The 21,727-nt window shown below is 47.0% G+C and overlaps 2 protein-coding genes across 12 annotated transcripts in view; one reads left to right on the top strand and one right to left on the bottom strand.

Annotated features, from left to right (window-relative positions):
• eag (ether a go-go) overlaps positions 1 to 8,012 on the top strand; it is a 65,389-nt gene extending 57,377 nt beyond the window's left edge. For 7 of the 11 annotated variants that reach the window (XM_065867556.2, XM_065867558.2, XM_036821277.3 and 4 more), the window contains 3 exons: positions 251 to 541; positions 1,408 to 1,425; positions 2,271 to 8,012. In XM_065867556.2, coding sequence (XP_065723628.2) covers positions 251 to 541; positions 1,408 to 1,425; positions 2,271 to 3,473 — 1,512 coding nt within the window. In that variant the 3' untranslated portion in view covers positions 3,474 to 8,012. The remainder of the gene's footprint in view (positions 1 to 250; positions 542 to 1,407; positions 1,426 to 2,270) is intronic. The other 4 variants (XM_036821284.3, XM_036821283.3, XM_036821287.3 and 1 more) reach the window with 3 other exon arrangements.
• A 1,695-nt stretch (positions 8,013 to 9,707) lies between these two features.
• The window catches only part of hiw (MYC binding protein highwire), a 56,644-nt gene continuing 44,624 nt past the window's right edge, over positions 9,708 to 21,727 (bottom strand). The window contains exons 14-23 of the mRNA XM_036821173.3: positions 19,382 to 19,495; positions 18,697 to 19,312; positions 15,627 to 17,634; positions 15,075 to 15,556; positions 13,708 to 15,018; positions 12,213 to 13,568; positions 11,804 to 12,145; positions 11,276 to 11,740; positions 11,023 to 11,216; positions 9,708 to 10,958 (exon numbers count right to left, since the gene is read on the bottom strand). Coding sequence (XP_036677068.2) covers positions 10,469 to 10,958; positions 11,023 to 11,216; positions 11,276 to 11,740; positions 11,804 to 12,145; positions 12,213 to 13,568; positions 13,708 to 15,018; positions 15,075 to 15,556; positions 15,627 to 17,634; positions 18,697 to 19,312; positions 19,382 to 19,495 — 7,378 coding nt within the window. The 3' untranslated portion in view covers positions 9,708 to 10,468. The remainder of the gene's footprint in view (positions 10,959 to 11,022; positions 11,217 to 11,275; positions 11,741 to 11,803; positions 12,146 to 12,212; positions 13,569 to 13,707; positions 15,019 to 15,074; positions 15,557 to 15,626; positions 17,635 to 18,696; positions 19,313 to 19,381; positions 19,496 to 21,727) is intronic.

The raw sequence follows: 21,727 nt of genomic DNA, 5'->3' as shown, positions 1-21,727 counted from the left end.
ACCTGAATCGAAATTTCCCATTTCCTGCAACCCCTGCGCTTCTAAAAACCCCTACCCCCCAAAACACCACACTTTCTCTTTCTTCTCTCTACTCCAAACATTTTTGTGATCGCAAAACGCCTGATATGATATGATATTATATGATAATAATGCTTGCTCGGTAAACTGCTCGATAATGCCCCCATGCTAAAAACAATCGACTATCGACCATCAAAAACAAATCAATATGAAATGCAACAACATATACAAGAAGCTACCAGCCAAACTGACACTGACCGAGGACGCCCGCATCCTCAGCACCGCCGCGGCGCCCTCGCCCTCGCCATCCCCATCGCCCTCATCGGGTCCACCATCTGCGCGCAGTACACGGGCCAGCAAGTGGGGACGCCTCCTGGGCAGTTCAAGCGTCGATTCAGCTAGCGACACCAGCGCCAAGGTAGCCGTCTCGAGAAGTTTGAGCGCCCGCGAAAGCCTCCGAGAGAGCACCGCCCAAGCGCGGCAGAGTAGTACTTCGAGTAGCAATGGTGGACAAGGCAACAAAGTAATTATACGCTTTATCAATTGGATCTGGGATCTGGGGTCTGAGAATTGGGATCTGAGATCTGTGATCGGGGATCCGCGATCAGCAAGACACCAAACACTCAGAAATACACAGGGTCACACGAAACACTTTCGAAATGAGGATTCTCCGAATCTTTGCAACTAAATTTTACCTTAGTTCAATTCGTTATGATTTGAAACCCCCAATAGCTTGTTTCCACTGACACGCAATTCTGACTTTCAAAGCATGTACTTAACCTAGAAATGCTGATCTACCTACTACTACTACTACTTTTACTACCTACTTACTTCAAACAAGCTTTTCAGTGGGCAGAAAAGCTATAAAGACGATGAAATGTACATCAGAGGAAACAAGCTATATAACACATACTACGTTTATACGTCTAGGTAAAAAAAAAAAAAAATATCTAAGCATTGTTTTTTTCTAAACACCTTCATAAAAAAAGTTTTAATGTCTTATAATGTCATTAAAATAATAATTAAAAACTTTAATGTTAAACATTTCTAAAATATATTGAAACTAGAATAAAACATTTTGAATTCTTAATTTTTTGCCACTGATTTGAAGACCAAAGCAGGCTTATAAACGTAGTAGCAATCACGATACAATTATACCAAAACAGACATGTCTCGAATAATGCTAAAATGCATGTTTGTTGGGGTTTCCATCTTAATGATAACTCTGTCTCTCTTTTTTTTTGCCTTTCGTTTGCTCTTCTCACTTCCGATTACGTGACCGATATTGCTATCGATTCCGAATGCGGTTACTCGATCATTTTGCGTTCATTTTACTCAATTATCATTTCGTACTTCTCCATTTTGAAATTGTGCAATCGAATTGAATAGCATTTACAATTAAGCAAAGTAAGTGTACGAACAATTAGTTTGTTTAACCGCTATTTTAGTTGGCTGTCCCACTCTGGCACACGATACACTGTTATCGGTTCGACAATCCGATAGGCAAATGGGCGGGCAGATATATTGGTAATCGTTAGAAATGTAGCAATGCTTACTTATCGATTTCTGCTTCACTGTGCGTAACTACGGTGTTTAAGCGCTTGAATGCTTCATACATATATGTAAATGAACCATAATAGTGCCCGCCCATGGCCGAAACTTGAACCCCTGCACCAAGTCCACCGCCCTTCAAAAAAAAACACCCAGCAAACTGCCTTTAGATTGTTTATATCTTGCAATGATCCCGAACCAAATTGATATATTTCTTCGATTTTTTCCGTTTACCTGTTGACTTTTCTCTCTATCTCGCAACTAAAAACTCGAAATTGAAATGATAACATTGCCTGCCTTGCTACAACAACACAAAATTGATACGAAATTGGAAAAAAAAACAATCGAAACTTGAAAAATAATATATAAAATTGGATTAAAATTCAATGCACTGCACTCTGCCAATATTGCAATATGCAACCTGCAACAAACAACCAACCTGCAACTGCAACAACGAACGACATGAATGCCTCGACAATCAATCAATCAAAACAAAAAACCAACCAAATCAATCAACAATCAATAACCCGAAACCGAAAAAACCAACTCAAACACAATTTTTCTCACTTTTCTCCCCTGCCAACCGAACAAAAAAAAAAAAAAAACCATGCAACATGCAACAACCTGCCACCTGCCTGTCTATCCCGCATTTGCATCCGCATCTCCGCATCGCCCATTGTTCCATTAAACGTCACCTCCAGGTTTTTCCCAAGGCGCCCAAGCTGCAGGCGAGCCAGGCGACCCTGGCCCGCCAGGACACCATCGACGAGGGTGGCGAAGTGGACTCCTCGCCGCCGAGTCGCGACAGCCGCGTGGTCATCGAGGGAGCAGCCGGATCGGCGGGACCCTCAGCGCCGGTGGCCACCACTTCATCATCATCTGCAGCAGCAGCAGCTGCGGCGGCATCGGGAGCAGGATCTGCAGCAGGATCGGGAGCCGGGGCCACGGGCACTGCTGTCGTGGCCGTTGTGACCACCAAGGCGGATCGCAATCTGGCCCTGGAGCGGGAGCGCCAAATCGAGATGGCCAGCTCGAGGGCCACCACCTCGGACACCTACGACACCGGGCTGCGCGAGACGCCGCCCACGCTGGCGCAGCGCGATCTCATCGCCACCGTGCTGGACATGAAGGTGGACGTGCGGCTGGAGCTGCAGCGCATGCAGCAGCGCATCGGTCGCATCGAGGATCTGCTGGGTGAGCTGGTCAAGCGGCTGGCACCTGGAACTGGCAGCGGTACCGCTCCGGACAACAGCAGTGGCCAGACCACGCCCGGCGACGAGATCTGCGCGGGCTGCGGCGCGGGCGGTGGCGGCACGCCCACCACACAGGCGCCACCCACATCTGTGGTGACCAGCCCCGTGGACACTGTGATAACCATTTCATCGCCAGGAGGATCAGGAGCGGGAGCTGGCGCTGGTGGCGCTGGCCTGCTAAATCCGGGCGCCACAGCTGTGTCGAGCGCGGGAGGCAACGGCCTGGGGCCACTGATGCTCAAGAAGCGACGCTCGAAGAGCAGGAAAGCACCGGCGCCTCCTAAGCAGACACTCGCCTCGACGGCCGGCACCGCGACCGCAGCTCCCGCGGGCGTCGCCGGATCTGGCATGACGTCATCGACGCCAGCGTCAGCGGATCAGCAGCAACAGCAGCAGCAGCCGGCGGACCAATCGCCCACGACGCCGGCAGCGGAACTACTGCATCTTCGCCTGCTCGAGGAGGACTTTACGGCGGCCCAAATGCCCACGACTTCGTCGGGAGGAGGAGGAGGTGGCGGAGGATCTGGGGCAGGTGCCACGCCCACAACGCCACCACCAGCACCCACGGCGGCGGGCAGCGGTAGCGGCAGCGGTACGCCTTCCACCACGCCCACAGGTAGCGGTACGAGGGGCAAGATGGAATTCCTGTAGCCCACAATGACGGATGTGGAGCGAGAGGAGGACTCCGGCCAGGAGCAATAATACAAAATCGGAAGAGTAGGGGCCCAGCCACGCCCACTCGCAAGCCTACGCCTACGCTTAGTTAGTCTACTATACTTAAGATACAGCTGTAACCTCAACTCAACACAAAAGCTAACTCATGTATCTCAAACTCTTGGAAGTCCACTACAACGTATCTAGCCGAAATTGATTGAAAAAAGATTTTAAAAGATTTCCTTTAATAAGTATTTCTAAAACCCAGTTTCAATAAGTACTTAAAGATTTTGAATCATTATATCTATTAATATGAAATTTTTGACTTTGGAACCATTTTCTTTAAATGCGTTATATAAATAGAAAAAATATTTAATTGCTTCTTGAAGAAGTAAAGTGGAAAAGTATGTAAACCTCTGAAATTTTTAAATCACAATTTATTCTAATACTTGAAATGTAACACCAATTTGAGGAAATTTTCAAATTGAATTCGACACTTTAAATTCCCAAGACAATTTCCCTTACAAATTTGTTGGAATAGATATGTTGTAGTGGAGTTTTGGATGAAAAACTTTCTTTTTCGCTACACGAATCTCTACCTAATGCTATACCAATCTCTCACACACATACACAAACACACACACACTCTGAATGGAAGTGCTCGATACTCGATATTCGATACTCTTTAACCGTTACATGATTATGACTATGATTACGATAGTGTTAGCCATAATGATAACGATTAAGATTAAGGCAAGCATATTGCTTACGAATTTGCTACATTTACTGCAATTATTTACCTTTATATGTATACATATATATATATACAAAAGCGAATGTTGTAAAGGACACAGATACACCAACACTCACACCACACCACACACACACACTCTCACATATATATATATATATATAGCTGTATGTATATATGGATAATTTTGTGATAACTGCTAAAGGAGGCAAAAAACCAGATGAAGAAAAAGCTTACAGACCGAAACAATGCCCGTGAATTGTACATAGCCTAAAACTAAAACATAACTTTAGAAAAAAGGATCCAACAGGGATGCCATGCCACATAGACACACTCAAAACCCAAGAACCGATGTACATAGAAACGGATTCATGCATACATAACATATATGGATATAACCCGTCCTAACTAACTAACTTAACGAAACTCGGCTTGAGCACTACGGCACTCGCACTCGCTTGGCTCCCAATATTCTAGGCTTATAGACTCGAATAACGTAAACGAAATGGCAAAGGAAAACTCAACTCAACCAACTAGTTAACTCAGCAACAGTAAAGCTTAAGTAAAACCGAAAAGATATAGACAGCAGAAATGTGGCCGCTAAACGAAACGACAATCGACAGACCTAAGAAACCAAAAAACTAAAACCAAGAAAAGTTAGAAAAAGAAACACAAAAAAAAAAAGAAAAGAAATAGCAAATCTCTAGTTAAAAGCAAAGATCAACTATGATTTCTTTGGGCATTGTACATAAGTGAATTAAATTTTAGCAAAATATGTTATAACACGCTCACCAACAAACACCTACACACATTTTTTGTGATAAAAAAGAATTAGCTAAAGAAAGAAGAATTACAAAAGTTTAGACAAAAAGAATTAACCTAGATATTTGTTTATGCTGGCATTTGATAGGCTTGCACTTGGCATATAGTTTATAGCGGATGAGGATGGTGAGGATCATTAGGATGATGGTAGTAGGGAACCGTGCCGAATACTCTTCGGATCGCGATATACAGTATCTTTAAGTAGGAGAAGGACGAACGGAATCCTGGACAGTTTAGAGGCAAGGTTTCATTACGTTTAAGTCGCCAGGGACATAGCATCAGTTGGAGTCCACTTGAATCTCGTTCGGTTACCGTTTTGATTCCCTAGTTGGTATTTGATAATTGCTATTTGATATTTGATACTTACTTATGATACCTAGCGTAGAGAGGCGGCAGAACCGGAGCCCGGCTACAAATACATACGAACTGTCTTCCCTGTATAGTTGGGGGAGTTAGGAGGGGTGGGTTTAGACGGGCCTCGCGGTTCTGTTCGCGCAAGTTACTTAGTTCTAGTTGTAGATTTTTTCGATTCCCATTCCCAAAAGGGCGACCAGCCCCCTCCCGTCAAACCAAAAAACCAAATCAAAACCAAAAAGCAATTCAAGTGGTATTAAAATTGAGTAACCAACACTCACTCACTCAGTCAGTCACACTCACCCCTTATACATATACGTATTTCCAATACTCAACAATGAATCAAAAGTTAATGGATAGCGAAGAAAAACAATTTGTTGCATACGTTTAAGCCTTAAGTTCTAGTTGAAAGTTTAACGAATGTAGCGGGCTCACTGTACATAGGTTTTTTTTAAATAACTATAAATCAAATATACCTAAACATAAATATATATATATAAATATAAATATATGTATAACTAATTAATAATAAATAATTAGGCAGCAACCAACTGATTAAGGAAAGCTAAGACGCACTAGGCCGGAGAAGGGAAACGATAAGACGGAGATTTACCGATAGTCCTCATATGAAGATACGATAGCACTGATACGATAGCAGCTTAGTACTCGTATTGTTTCACCCTATCTCTCGCCACCTTTTCCCCCACTCTCTATCTCTGTCTCTCACTCTTTCTCTATCTCTCTCTCGCTTCCGCCCCCATTCCTGGTATTCATTTCGGGTTTTTTGGACCCTACTACACAGAGCCTTATAAATATAACCTAAAGTAACTAAACCAACTCAAGCAGCATTCAGCAAACTAGCAACTCAGACCTAATACAAAACCTAGCATTAGCATTAAAAGTGAACGAAAACGTGAAACTAAAAGTGGTGCAATTACAATTTTTAGATCAAGCTGAGCGAGCAATTTAGTCGAAATTTATATTGAACAATTTATGGGGGGAGGATGTGGATACATATATACATAGAAGGAGTTGCAAATCTCGTGTATATACACCCAGGCATAAATGACAAACAACCGAAGAAGAAAACCCCAATCTCGAATCCCAGATAAGAAAAATAAAACTCATACTCATGATGTTCTGGCCTTCGATTTCGCCTAGAAAACGCCCGATTCAGTCTGATATTTATAAAGATCGCCAGATGGTAGGCTGCTGAAGGTCGGTTCGGGTCCGTCTGCTGGGACATTCGCTGAGAGGCGCCAAAGAAACTGATTAAACCATATTATTATTATAAATATGTACATGTATATATGTGTACCTCTAGTTACACCTAGATTGATAACGAGAACAACCTATCAAAATTAAGCTTTTATACGCCAGAATTTTTTTCTAAACAACTAAAAAACTAAAACGAAAGTAAACTAAAGAAACACTCAAGAATATACACAATTAATGCAAGCCAGAGAAAAGAGCAAAATTAACTCACAACACTCAATTAACGAATACCGTTTACAAAGCCCCAAGTAAAAACTAAATTAATTTAAATATACATTATACAATGATAGGAAAAAGCCTTAACCAGTAAAACACGCGCCTCATTTTCGTTTTTCCATTTATTACGTAAGTCCCACAGCAATGCTAAAAAGAAAAAAACAAAAAAAAATACTACGGCTAAACCAAACATACTAAAGATACTGAAAATACCAAACCAAAATATTTAGCATTATGCTCTAGACTCTAGACGAAAAAGAACCAAAATTTTACAACAACAAGATGAAACAAGAACAAACGCGATAAAGCAATGTTAAACATTTTCCACCAATTTGAGAAGCATAGTTGCTAAAATACAAAAAAATACCTAAACAAAAAAAAACAGAAACTTATTTCGTACACGCGCCCTTTGTTTTTAAAAATCGAAAAGCTGCCTATTTATATATTTACAAACAAAATGAAACGAAATGAAAAGATAAGAAAGTGAATTACCAATTACATAACTACAAATTTAACAAACCACAAAAATACTACATTTTGCAATTGCAACATTCCAAGTAAAGAAAAAATACCAAAAATAATACGAGCATGTAAAAATAGTTTGAAATCAATTGAGTTTTGGTTCAAAGGCGCCGAAAACTTAGAGACATCAAGCCACGGCTTTGCTGAGCAGATTTACAGTTATATACATACACCCACATATATACCGATATATGTATATATAGGTAGTTTATACCATTTAAAAGCTTGCTAGGACTCGTCCTTGGGCCACTGATTAAACACCAGGAGACGAGCCGCGAAATCGATAACAGAAATAGTTGTAACATTTATTTGAGAGTCGCTGGATTAATGCCTACAGTTAATGTGTATAGTTACTTGATTATTGCCGCATTCGACCCACACTCACACACACGAAAACCAGAATCGGATAGGCTATACGCCCGAATTTCTGGGTTAGTTGGATTGATCGAAAATGGGAAGCCCAAAACTAAAAAAGCGGCGAGGCAAAGAAAAACTTTTCAGAACCGCAGAAAGCGCAGAACAGAAGCTAAGACACAATAAATGAAAAGAAACAAAGAAAAGAGAAATACATACATAAATGTTTTTAAAAAAAATCATCCAATCTTTTGAATTTCTTTTTGGGAGGAAATAGTGGGCCATTTAGAGTTCGGCTATGCGGGGTTTTCAAAACCCATTTTTTGTAGCATACTTTTTTTTGGTCTAAGAATGAAAGGAAGTCTAACTAAACAGGTGGTAAGTATGACTGTCACTTAAGATCAGCTATGTAAATAAAAATCAGCTTTTTGAATCTGATGAGGATCAATATAAAATTATTGTAACGGATACTTTTCATTTGGGATTTATAGAATAGTAATATAATATAACAATAACTGAGTATAAAGGAATTTTAAAGTTTTGGTTGTGCACTAAAGGATTAAAAAAAATTATGATGTAACCCCTTAAAAAAAATGCAAAAATTAGTCAAAAAATAAATTTCCCCAAAATTGATGCAGATCGTTAGCATAGGAAGCAAGCTATTCAAAATAGTCGGTCCTATAGTTGTACTCCTTGATTTGGCTGAGCTACGATCGAAAAACCACCAAATAAGCGTTGTTTTGACTAAAATCTGAAATCAAAAAAATCATGATTACCCCTTAAAAAAATGCAAAAATTAGTCAAAAAATAAATTTCCCCAAAATTGATGCCGGTCGTTAGCATAGGAAACAAGCTATCCAAAACAGTCGGTCTTTTAGCTGTACGCCTTGATTTGGCTAAGCTACGACTGAAAAACCACTAAAAAATGAGTATTTTTGACCAAAATCTGAATTCCAAAAATAACCGATGTACCCCCTTATAAAAAATGAGAAATTGGGTCAAAAAATAAATGTTCCTTAAAGTGATGGGGTTCGATAGCATTTGTAGCAAGCTGCTCAAAACAGTCGGTCTTTTAGCTGTACGCCTTGATTTGGCTGAGCTACGCCTGAAAAACCACTAAAAAATGAGTATTTTTGACCAAAATCTGAATTCCAAAAATAACCGATGTACCCCCTTATAAAAAATGAGAAATTGGGTCAAAAAATAAATGTTCCTTAAAGTGATGGGGTTCGATAGCATTTGTAGCAAGCTGCTCAAAACAGTCGGTCTTTTAGCTGTACGCCTTGATTTGGCTGAGATACGACTGAAAAACCACTAAAAAATGAGTATTTTTGACCAAAATCTGAATTCCAAAAATAACCGATGTACCCCCTTATAAAAAATGAGAAATTGGGTCAAAAAATAAATGTTCCTTAAAGTGATGGGTTTCGATAGCATTTGTAGCAAGCTGCTCAAAACAGTCGGTCTTTTAGCTGTACGCCTTGATTTGGCTGAGCTACGATCGAAAAACCACCAGAAAAAGCGTTTTTTTCACTAAAATCTGAAATCAATAAAATTTTAATGTAACCCTTAAAAAAAATGCAAAAATTATTCAAAAAATAAATTTTCCCAAAATTGATGCAGATCGTTATAGCATAGGAAGCAAGCTATTCAAAATAGTCGGTCCTATAGCTGTACTCCTTGATTTGGCAGAGCTACGATCGAAACACCCAAAAAAAAGCGTTTTTTTTACTAAAATCTGAAGTCAGCATAAAACCAAATGATAGATTGAAAAAAGTTTGATCAAAGACGTTTGAGTCATAAACATTGAAGCCAATGTGCAGACTCTAAGACCTTTTCTCAATAATTGTTTTATGCCTTTGGGCACACCGCATACGAGGACCTTGCACTTTCCGCACAGAACTTTCCATAATGTTAAGAAAACAGCAGTTGAAATATACATTCAGAATTGATTTTTATTGCATCTTCCGCTCGTCGCATTCATAATAAATATATATGTAATTTAGTTATTTGCAATAAATATATAAATGTAGCATAATGTGCTTTTGTTGGAGTGAGGGTGAGGAGGAAGAGGAGGAGGAGGAGGGTGAGGGCCGAGGACGAGGGGGTGACGGGAGGGGGTCATGGAGGTCAGGGGTCAGGGTACAGGGAGCAGGAGGATTATGTACACACTTCTCGCGCTCTCTCCCGCACTAGCTCTCTCTCGCTCGCACTCGCTCGCTCAACTCCGAATTGTACATTAAATAAATAGTGAGTTTTTGATCTTCAAATGGGAGATTCGATTCGATTCGATACGATTTCGAGTGTTACAAAATAATATTGCCTGGGATAAAATATGCTATACGCTATTTGCTATTTGCTAATCTGTAATCCAATATCCATCGTTCAAATATCAGCTATCCTAGAAAATATCTATCCGTTTCGTTATTCCAATCCGATGTGTGAATTAATATCTAGAGGAGTGAAAGATCGATCCTTCCATGGGGTGTACTGGGTCTTGGATTTCTTCCTTTTGTTTTCTGTTTGGGGCTTTTAAACTCTACAAATATGTACGCGAGTCGTCCGACTGGGACCAAACGTTGGCCCACATATCCGGCGCCAAATCTTCGCCATCGTCGTCGTCGTCATCATCATCATCATCATCATCCGATTCCGGCTGGGTTTTCCACTTGTCATCGGGTCGAGTGCAAGTGTGTGGCTAAAATGTTTGGGCATTGCGACAGACGCCGCATCCCAGGGCGAACTCTTCACCGGTGGGCGGATGCATCACGTGCAGCGGGCACTCGTCGCCCAGCAGCTGCTTGGCCTTCGGTCCGGCCGGGCACTGCGGCAACTTGACCTTGGGTATGTTGGTCAGCCGCTGGAAATCGTCGTGGCAGGTGTCGCAGAAGTGCGTCGTCCCGAAGCAGAAGAACACCGCCACCGAGCAGCAGTAGCGACATTTGTACTCCAGGAAATCGGTGCCGTGCTTAGGACACATCTGTGCCCTGGCCACGTCCGAGCAGCCGCCGCAGACCAGCTCTTCGGGATCGAACTTCTCGCCAATTTCCGCATCGCAGCGCGCCTCGCCGCCATAGTATGCCTTTTGGCACTTGAAGCACACGTAGTAGGCATACCGATCCATCGCCAGTTGGGTCATGTTGACATCCTTGCTGTCCGTGTCCTTCACCACGCCCTCGTACTTAATGCTGCAAGGGAAGATATGGGTTTGCATTACCAACTGGACTGGGCAAAGGACCCTTGTTTCCTTACCGCATGAGAGCCTTGCGCTTGACGTCCTGTTTGAGTCCATTGATCGGCTCCAGGATGTCTGCCAACAGGGGATGCTGGATGTCTGCCTTGCAGATGGGACACAGGGAGAAGCCAAAGGTGATGCGTGGTCCGCTCCAGCGCTTCTCCAGCACCGCCTTGCAGCAGTGGTAGTGGAACACATGACCGCATTCCAGCTGCAATGCAAAAATATAAATCAGAGTGTGTTCTCCAAGTGGACAACTATTATTCTTACATGTATGGAGGGAGCACAGGACACCGCCTCCACGAAGCAGATCATGCACATGTCGTCCGCATCCTGGGTGAGTTTGGGATCCCTCAGCTCTTCGGCCAGTTCGTTTTCCCGTGCATGGCACACGTGCTGCAGACAGGGCAGGCACTTCCGCTCGCCCGTGACTCCTCCGCACGCATGGCCACATGGCTTGGTCTTCAGACACGAGTTGGCCGCGTACTCCTGGCACTGGGCATCCGCACACACGTTGCCGATCTCCAACAGCCCCGAGTTGCCGGTGAGCCCGCAGAAGCGACATCTGCCCACCGCCTCCTGGGGACCCGAGATGATGGTGTGGCTGCCGTCGCGGAACTCTACCATGGCCTTCAGGGTCTTCGAATCGGCCAGAGCCAAAAGCCAGAAGAGCTTGGTGCGGCCGCAGGATTCATGCAGCTCCACGCGAATGGCCTCCTCCTCCTCCTTGCAGACCTGTTACAGAAATTGGATGAGGTTATATGGATTGATCATGTATTGGACTTAAGATTAACTTACCGTTCGCTTGTGGGAGCGTGTTTTGCGATTCAGATGCAGAAAGCGATCGCAGTCACCGCAAAGGGATCCGCAGGTCTCGCACTGGATGATGGCCGCCGTTTCGCCATCGTCATGGTTACTGCACAAAGGTCGTGTATCGCACAGTTTGGACCACTGGCCGGAGGAGAGCTTCTCCACGTGGTCGCGCTCCAGGACGCACAGGCTGGCCAATGCCAGCCACAAAGTCGAGGTCTTGGTGCAGTGCTCAGGCGAGCGGTAGATCTCTTCCAGCCGGGTGAGATTCAGCACGGACTCAGCTATGGCTGCCTTGGTGATCTGGGACCACTTCTCGCTGAGCTTACCCTGTAGAAATGGAATGAAAAATAGGTAAATATTAAATAGGCCTTTAAAATCCTATACATTCACTTACGCTGGCCAAATCCCTGATGAGACCGATAATGCTCTCCGCCTGCTTGGTAGAGATGACTCCGTTGAGGAACCACCGCTGATTGAGATTCCGTTTCGATTCCTTCCTCGGCGGCAGGACTTCGAACTGGAAGGGATCAGGTCCTCCCGGCTCACCAGTGGGCGGTCGCGATCTTAGCTGCTGCACGGAGAGATCCAGCGAGCTGCAGAGCCTTACGAAGGCTGGGGTTTTCTCCGGCTGGCCTGGCTTGAGAGCAGATCCACCTCCGGATGATCCTCCACCTCCAGATACAGATGTAGCTCCTCCTCCGGCAGAGACCGCTGTGGTCTTCACCTTGACCTGCAGCTGCAGTGACTTGGCAATCACGGCCAGGAATATGTCCAGCAGACCCAGCCGACTCATATCGAAATCGCTAGCCGACTGATGAGCAATACTATAGTCCGCTGGCGGTAATCTTTGCACGCCCAGTAACTCCGCAAAGCTCTCCGGCGATATTTCCGGTAGAATCCGGCGCAGCAAGGCCGTAACCTGTCGCTGCACTCGATCGCTTCCGGTGTGCAGTAGTCCCAGGAGATCTCTCAGCAGACCATGTTGCTGGGAGAGATACGAGCGACCCACCACGCTGCCCGACAGAGCCAACACCATGCTAAGCATCTCGAAGCAGTAGGTGTCCGGGGCTCGACTCCTCTCCGGCGAGCTTTCGCTGCTGGCGGAAGCGGGCGCAGGCAGGGATTGCAGCTGGGGTGGCTGCTTTAGGGCATGTGCCAGGTTGGCCAGCTCCCAATCCTCCTTGGCCCGCTGCGCCTCCTTGCGAATCGCATGGACAATGTGCACGATCACCTGCTTTTGCAGGTGCGACAGTTTGCTGCGCGAGAACAGAATGCCCACCATGTGCTCTCTGAGATCGAGGGAATCGGCCAACAGGGAAGTGCTGGCTGCTCCGCTACTCTGCGGTCCTATGCCCGCCGAATCCGGTGGCACCAGATCCGAACCCACGTTGCTGATCAGTTTACCGAACACCTGACCGGTGATCAGTCGGAAAACTCTCAGGGTTTCCGCCTCGCAAATCTGCTGTTGGATGCGCGACGCATGACTCAATCGCAGGTGGGGCTGGTGCTTGTGATCCGAGGCATCCTCCAGACCCACCGATCCTCCCGTGGGCAGGCCGAGCAACTTAATCTGGCGCACACGCAGTGTGTTCTCCGGTCCATGGAGCTCCAACCGGAAGTGCGTACAGCTGTCGTCGCAGATCTTCGCAGAAATCCAGGAGCATGCTTTGGGATCCACGTCCGCCGACTTTATTACATTAGTGTCGCCCAGCGACTGTCCGGCATAGAACACCACGTTGAGCACCTTGTTCTGCAAAAATAAATGGAATAAAATAAATAGGGTTTATGGAACTTAAAAAAGGAAAATTATTTATGTTAAATTTAGCAGAAAAAAAATAAAAAAAGTTTATAATTAAAAATAACTAGAGGAGAGGTTCCCGGGGACTCACCTGAATGTCCCGACTATTGTCGATGTGCACTAGAAGATAGCGACAGGCGTAGTTCAGCTTGGTGAGGGACAATTCGATGATCTTGCACTTGTTGCGATCCTCTTCGTCGCTCTCCCAGAATGTTTCCGTTGAGTTGTCCGTAAGGGACTCCGCCATGGCTGGGCGCGAGGACACAGTGACCTCGAACATGCCCGCCAGATCTGTGTAGCAGAGGAGCCGAGCTCCTGCTCCCGATCCTCCCGGCGCCACTGGGTGCACCTGATTGTGCTCAGCATCGCAGTCGGGCTTCACGATCATCGAAACGGCCATGGCGTCGTTTTGTTCGTCTGATTTTGACAGTATTTTCGAGATGTTTCCAAACACATGAGAGCTGTGCAGGAACTGGTGGTCCGCCTGGCGGAAACGGATGCCAAAGCACTGGATTGCTACCCGTTGCAGTGGTGATCCGAGTGGCAGGTGGAGCGTGAGATCCGCCACCGATTGCAGGAGCACGTGCAGGGACTGGGTGATCAGATGGGCGAACCTTCCGCTGATCTGGGTGTAGGCCACCGGGTGCTCCAGTGCCGGCTCGGAGGCCTCCTCGCCCCGGCCCTCTGGCTGATGACCTCCGGTGGCGGTCAGTGAGCTAACAAACCACCACATCAGATCGTGCAGACACACGCCCTGGGTGACGCTCCTCAGGAGCCAGTTGAGCGCTTGCAGGGCATATATCCTGCAGGCTGCAATCCTCAAGCTCCTTCGCATGGCCGCCCTGAGCCTGTCCAGCTCGTGTTTCTGCGTGATGAACGCCATGGCGGGACGGGTAAGCAGTAGGTTACCCCCACCGTTTTGTCCAGCCGACTGATCAAATCCCAGCGTGCCAGTCGAATGATCCTTGATGACTGCTCCATCGGCAGTTGTCTGCATGACGGACACACTGGCCAGCAGCTTGGGCGGCACCAGGCGACGCAGATGCTCCGAGGGATAGCAGATTAGCAGGGATCCGTCGCCCTCGCTGGTGGAGTTGTTCCTTCGCCGGTAGACGACCTTTGGCTGACCCTCCACCGCTGGCGGCTGGTGCTGCTGGAGCTGCAGATGCAACTGTTGCTGCTGGTGGTGGTGCTGCTGTTGGTGATGCTGTTGCGGGTGGTTGTGCTGCGCCAGAGACGCCCAGCCCTGGCCCATGGAATAGCTGCGGTGGAACTTGGACAGGTTACCACCACCCACTGATCCTGGACCTGTGCCGGCGGCTGTGGCACCTGGCGCCAAGGATCCGGGAAGCAGCTCGTAGTTGTTCGGTTCGCAGGACTCGTAAGAGATCTCCGACAGGGGCTGTTGGATGAAGGATCCATTAGAGAGGCTCTAGATGTAGATCTCCCACTACTCACCCTATCGTAACCATTGTCATTCGACGAGGGTCCCAGTCCAAACATTTCGTAGGGCAGATCCTCGTGACCAGCCGTGCCTAGGCACTCCAGGCAGGCGAAGCTCTCGGGCGCCAGCCAAACGTTCTCCGGCGCTGCCGGCGGTCCACCGACGAAGCTCTTCCGGAACGCTCCGCTTCCGACTCCCGGACAGAACTTGGAGCCACTTAAGCGGGCCATCCGGCTGCAGCGACTGGTGCTCGGCTTCAGGTCAGAGTTGCCCAGCTGGTGCTCGATCACCACGGGCATGGCCACGACGGACATCTGCTGGGGGGATCGCTTGGGATTGGAGCTGCTTGCGGCCAGGCTGCCGACTGCCCCGGATGCAGAGCTGGAACTCGAGCAGAGCTCCAGCAGGAACGTGGCGTTCTCCCGCATGGTGGTATACACCTCTGCATTGGCTATCAATGTAGTGGACTTGACCCCAAACAAGTTCAGCTCATTGCCTGGAAGATGGAAAAGGGATTGGTATTAGCTTATTGCTCTAGCATAATCTATCTGTGGGCATCATCTCACCTTCGGCGGCATTGGACTCCAGTTGGCGGGCGGCACTATTGATGTTGTTGACGCTGCGACAGGAGGCTAGGTATCGATCCCGGCAGGGATCGCACATCAGGAACCAGGAGGAGGCTCCCTTGCCGCCCTCGCCGCAGTTGCCCGCCCATCCCTCGCAGAAAATGCCAACGGAGTTGTAGCCCTTGCCCTTCGCCGATTTCCCGCAGCCCGGATGGGCGATCCTCATGTGGTAGGTCACCGGCATGGGCAGGAACAGTTCGCAGATCTCGCACCAGCTGCCGTCGTCCTTCTTCTTGCGCTTGCACTTCCTGCCCAGATCCTTCTCCCCGCCGGAACCCTGATCGGAGCACTTGCCATCCTTGCCCTCGGTGTCCGCATCGCCGTTGAGATCCCGACTACCGGGTGAGAGCAGACGCGGCTCCCTCTGCTCCAGGGCATTCGACTGGACGATCTGAACGCAGCCGGAGCAGATCTGCTCCCACAAATAAACCAGACAACGCAGGGCTGGCGGCAAAACGCTGACCATCTCGGGCAGAGCCTGCAGCTTCTGGGTCTGATCCTCGCCGGGATGGGTGACTCCTGCTCCGATGAGCATGTTCTTCCGGTACTTGGCTCGATTGTGCAGCGAACAGTTGCCACTCTTGGTAAGGGACTCCAAGGTGCTGGGCCGGATGTTCAGGTAGTTGCCCGCATTGGCCACTTCCACAGAGTGCCGCTGCTGGGCCTTCTGCTCCCGCGACAGCTGCACCCGAGGATCGCCGGCGTCGCCGCGCCTCGTGACCACCGTGGCGCCCTCCTTGGGCAGTCCCGGATGGAACTTGAGGAAGCTGGCGCAGGCCATGGCATCGTGGACGACACCCTCGTGCCAGAGGAGGGCGGCAAAGACCGCCCGGATGCTCTCCGCGAAGGAGGGAGGCATGGCCCGCTTAATGGGACCCATGGCGGCGCTCCTCTTGGCGGCTGCAGACGCCGATGCCGTAGAGGTGGTGGCCAGCTGTAGTTCGCTCTGCTGCTCCCCCTGACCCGTTGTGGTGGTGGTGATCTGCAACAGACTTAGGTCATCCTCTAGGCCACTCGTATCCGTCGGCGGCAGGACGGCACTCCGCTTGGGCGTGTGCTTGGGCGTGGAGAGCAGCGCCGCCGTTTGGCTGGCCGAGTAGTTGGGTCTCCTCATGCTGGCCAGACTGAATTCCGGCTCCTGCGCATCCTGCTGGCTGCGATTCCCGTTGCCTCGCGGCGAATCCTGGCCGCCCATGGCGCGCACCAGCTCCCGCACCGAAACTCCGGCCAGGGGCGGCGAATGAGAGGGCGTCAGCGGTTGGGCTCCGTCCACGGCATCGCCCTTAAACCACTTCTGCAGTGCCTGCAACTTGATGGCTCCGCCGCCAACCACTCCGGCAATGGCGGAGCCTATGTGGGCGGGCAGCAGCTCCACGGCGGGCAGGGCCTCCTGTTCCGGCTCGCGATCCTCGGGATTCTCCTCCGCCCGCTGCTCCTCCTCCTTTTGCCGATCCTCCTGCGCTTGGGCCTCCCGCTCCGCGAGATCTGCATGCTTGGAGGGGTAGAGGAAGGGATTGGTGGACTGATGGCCGGCCAGGAAGCGCGGTGGCTTGGTTTTGGCCGGACTGAGGACTGGACTGGGATCGGGCTCTGGCTCGGGACTGGCCTCGCCACTGCCCGACGGACTGACCGGCGGCGGTTCCTCCTCCTCCTCCTCCTCGGCTGCGGCCGCCACGCCCTTGCGCAGCGGATTCACCTCCTTGTCCGCGACCGGCTGGAGGAGCATCCTGGCCAGGTGCTGGTTGAACTGCAGGCACCACGCCTCCGTCGGATACCAGCCCATGGTGCAGTGCTGCCGGATGGACTCCGTGGACAGGCGCAGCCAGACTCCGTCATCGTTCTCGATCTCGTCGATGAAGGAGATCACTCCGCCCACCCGCACCACGCCCACCTGCTCCGACTGCAGCGTGGGATGCGATCGAATCCGCAGTCCTGAACTATGACGCGCCTGGAAATGGAAATATTGGGGATATTATTCTCAGAGAGTGTTTCAGTGATCATTTCGTCAATAACCTATGGAACTAAAGGTGTTATACACCCGAAACCTGGTATTTTATCTTTAACATAAAATCTTTTAAAAGATATAAAACAAAGTACCAAAGAGGTCCATTTAAAGAAAAGGTCTGTAAAAAAGTACTCAACATTTTTAGAAACTTACTCATTAATGAAATTATAAAAAGCCTTAGTCGATAAATGTTTAAGCAACAATTATTTCACAATACAACCGATAAATTTCAGGCTCTTACTTTAATACAAATCTTAGAAGCTTTGGTTGGTAAATATTTAAGCACTTTGAGGAGCCTGACATTATTTTTTATAACTTTACTATTTTCTCATTTTGATAACGTCCGTAGACTTATATTATGTACCATAATATCCATCAGTCCAATTTTATGGACTAGTGAAGGAAAATATGTTTATTTTTATAAGCGTTACTCGTAAAGTAAAAGGGTATATTAGATTCGGCGGAAGGTACGAAACATGTAGAAGAAGGCATTTCCGAGCCTATAAAGTATACGTGTTCTTGATCAGGTGTCGATCTACCCATGTCCGTCTGTCCGTATGAACGCTGACATATCTTCAACTCCCCTTAGCTGAGTAATGGCGTGTTTTTGTGGTGTGAATTCTCGGAAACGGCCGTTTTGGTCGGTTATCTAATAGTCTATTTATTGTACTATATGCACTAAGTGCGTGTTACGCGCGGCCCCATTCTTATTTCGGGCAAAAAAGCTTTGCGAGGAAGGTTATAAGGAGAAGGTTATAATTATTAGAAAGAACGCGAAAGGTCTCGCGCTAAGCCCTTAGATGTACATCGTAGGAAGTCGTTTGTACAATCAAAGATAAGCCATTTTTATATAAACATTTTTTCCATTGTTATGCCAAGTTTAAGTTCTCCTCAAGTTAAGATATTTTTACTGGTTGCACTGGTTTTTTTTTAAATACCATATACCCTATCTTCACTTTGGAAGTTCCTCAGTCTATAACTGAACTAGATGATCTAATTGCTTACCTGAAAACGGCGCAGTTTGCTGGGCGCCTGGGGCCTCCGCTGGGCGCTGCTCCTCTGGGTGGGTGGCGGCAGGATGCCCTCCTTGACATCCACACGGTAGACCTCCTCCAGCGGAATGCCATCGATGGTCACCGCCAGGCAGTAGGCACCCACCGAACTGGGCGTCCACTGGACACTGAAGGTGCCGTCCTCCATGTCCTTGGCGTTCAGGAGTTCTGTGACGCGGGTTTGCACCGGACTGGCGTAGCGCAGCTCCTCGAACGAATAGTTGGTAAAGGGCTTCATGAACGTGATGGCCTTGAAGACCATCTTCTCCTTGGAGGTGGGCTCGTAGTTGAGGCGCGGTGGCGGCGTCATTCCGCCCCAGCCCCAGGTGTCGCCGGAGGCACGTCGCATCCACAGATTCGGACCGGGCGCAGAAACTCCGGCGGCCGAGGCACCGGATGTTCCCGTCCCGCTTGCATTTCCATTCGGACCCGAGCCCGTGGGTATCGCCTTGATCTCAACCTTCAGCTCCGGCACCAGAACCGCATCGCCGTACTGATCCCGAATGGTGACCGTCACCTGGGAGGGCCAGCCATAACGCAGTGGCTCCGTGATCGTGTTCAGCTCACATCTGCAGAGGAATAGAAGGAAGTTAAGGGATTGAGTACATAAATATTTAGATCTGAACTTCTAGACATACTTATTGGGATCGAGTCGCGACTCCGGCTGCAACCAGGCAGCCAAACGGGCGCCCGACGATCCTGGCGCCCCGCTGATAAAGTCCTTGAGAAACTGCCGCTCATTGGACTGGGATCTGAAATGGTTGGAAAAACAGGAATAGCATTAGGACATTTAATTATTTACAAAAAAAATCGTTTAAGATCATATTATTATTGTAATGATATTTAGAATTCTTTTGTTTTATGCCTTTGGCCCACTTTATTGATTTCTTCTTGCGTTCCAAAACATTTCGTACCATTACATTACGTCCCATTCTAAGCTAATACGGATTCCACTCCATTATTTCCCAACCCCTTTCTTGTTTTCTCTTCCGTTTCAATACCATCCGTTTCATCCCAGTACCTCCTTATAAATTTCATTCCCATTCATTCCCGCAAAATAATCCTATTGGGGTTAATATTTTCTGCTAATAAAGTAATTATATAGGTAACATTATATCCCACCCCCTTCCTTGGTTTTCTCTTTCGTTTCAATACAATCCGTTTCATCCCAGTACTTCCATATAAATTTCATTCCCATTCACTCCCGCAAAGTAATCCTATTGGGGTTAATGGTTTCTGCTATTGAAGTAATTAAATAGGTAACCATTTTATAAATACTACTTTAAATGTAGTGACCTCTCTTTTAAAATGCAGGTAAAACCCAAACACCTTACATTTTATTCCATTCAGCAGAACCACATTTTATAATTATTGTGATACAAAAATATATTTGTAAATATCCTTTAATAGATCCAAAATATTTTCAAATCATAACGATGATGGAATATAGATGTATACATTTGTACCAGTCAGAACTTTTCTTTAAGATTGCCTCCCTGAGACAGGGGTCAATGGCTAAGGTCAAGGAGTGATCAGGTAGAACTGCGGGGCACTTAAATCCATTCCTTCCCAATTGAATCCAATCAGAGGCCCAGCATCAAAGATGGACCGCCCGGCTGACCTGCGGTTCGCAGGCGGAAGGTGAGTGGCACGTAGGGAGAACGACTGGAAATGGAGGGGGTTGACTGGAAAGGGTCGAAGGGCACGTAACGGCACAGCGGGCGGTGCACGTGTGTGAGTGAATGGACGAACTCGCGACCCAGGGACAAACGGACAGGCACGCACATGCAGCGACGTGTGAGAAAATAAAAGATCCTAAGGGATCCGTTTTCGAACGAACACACATATAATACCATGACATAACCATAGTCTCAAGATAGGGTAACGCTTGCTTATCAAAAGGTGATATTTTTTGCAGAAAATAAGATAAGATCGTGATTAAACTATTTACTATCACAAAATACGCATCATTGAAATCTATATTACCATATCTACAGGATAAGTTATCCCTCGGAGGATCTGGAAGTTAAAAACCGATAGTGCAAAACGAACTATGTAGCTTACAATCTATGAAATGCGTTAAACTGATAGCTTATCAAAAAGTAGAACACGGTTACCCAGGTGATCTAACTCGTGACAATCTTTCCGCCTTTTTGGGAAGTGGGGGTGTAACGGTCGCTTTTTGGGGGATATATATGGAAATGAGAAGGGGAAACCGAAACACACACAAAGCTGCGTACACATACATTTGTTTTATTTACATAAAGAGCAAATAAAACAATAACAAATAAATGCAAACGAAATGGAAAATGGGAATCAAAAAGGGGGTTGGTGGAAGGTGGAGTTTTAGTTTTCCAACGAAAATGATAATGTCAGTCTGGGACCCTAGTATTATGAGTATAGTACTCCACCTCATGGAGGCGACCCTGCACTTCACGGTGAAAATAAAAACAAAACACAAACGATAATTGGGGGGGGGGGATTTAAGAGCAACAATAACAACAAAGGGCAGCAGCCAACTGTGGCCACATGTGTGTGTGTGTGTGTGTGTGTAAGGGTGCGTGAGTGTGCGTGAGCTACCTGTGGGAAACACGTTTCCACTGCAATTTAACCCCAATACCCCCCTAAATACGTTCCCCCTTTCCCCATCGCCCACCTACACTAAAAAAATGTTAACAGTTATTTAAAATTCACATTTGCTGCATATGTATACATATATGAAATAAAGACTTGGGAATTATAAGCTCTTTATCAATATGAGCTTATAATTCCCAAGTGTTTATTTCCAAGTGGTAATTAAGTGAATTTACCTTACAGTCTTCCGTAAAAAGGTTCAGTACACATATTTGTGTTATTATTTCAATAGCTTATCTTAAGTTTAAGGGTATTACCTTACACTATCCTATAATTTCCAAGTATTTACAAAAATTCAGTAGTGCTTAAGGTGTTTATCAATGACATAAGTATCAAAACCATTAAGTATA

This window comes from Drosophila suzukii, chromosome X (genome assembly GCF_043229965.1).
Source record: "Drosophila suzukii chromosome X, CBGP_Dsuzu_IsoJpt1.0, whole genome shotgun sequence".
NCBI classification, from domain to species: domain Eukaryota; kingdom Metazoa; phylum Arthropoda; class Insecta; order Diptera; family Drosophilidae; genus Drosophila; species Drosophila suzukii.
This window is presented reverse-complemented; position numbering and strand designations above follow the sequence as displayed.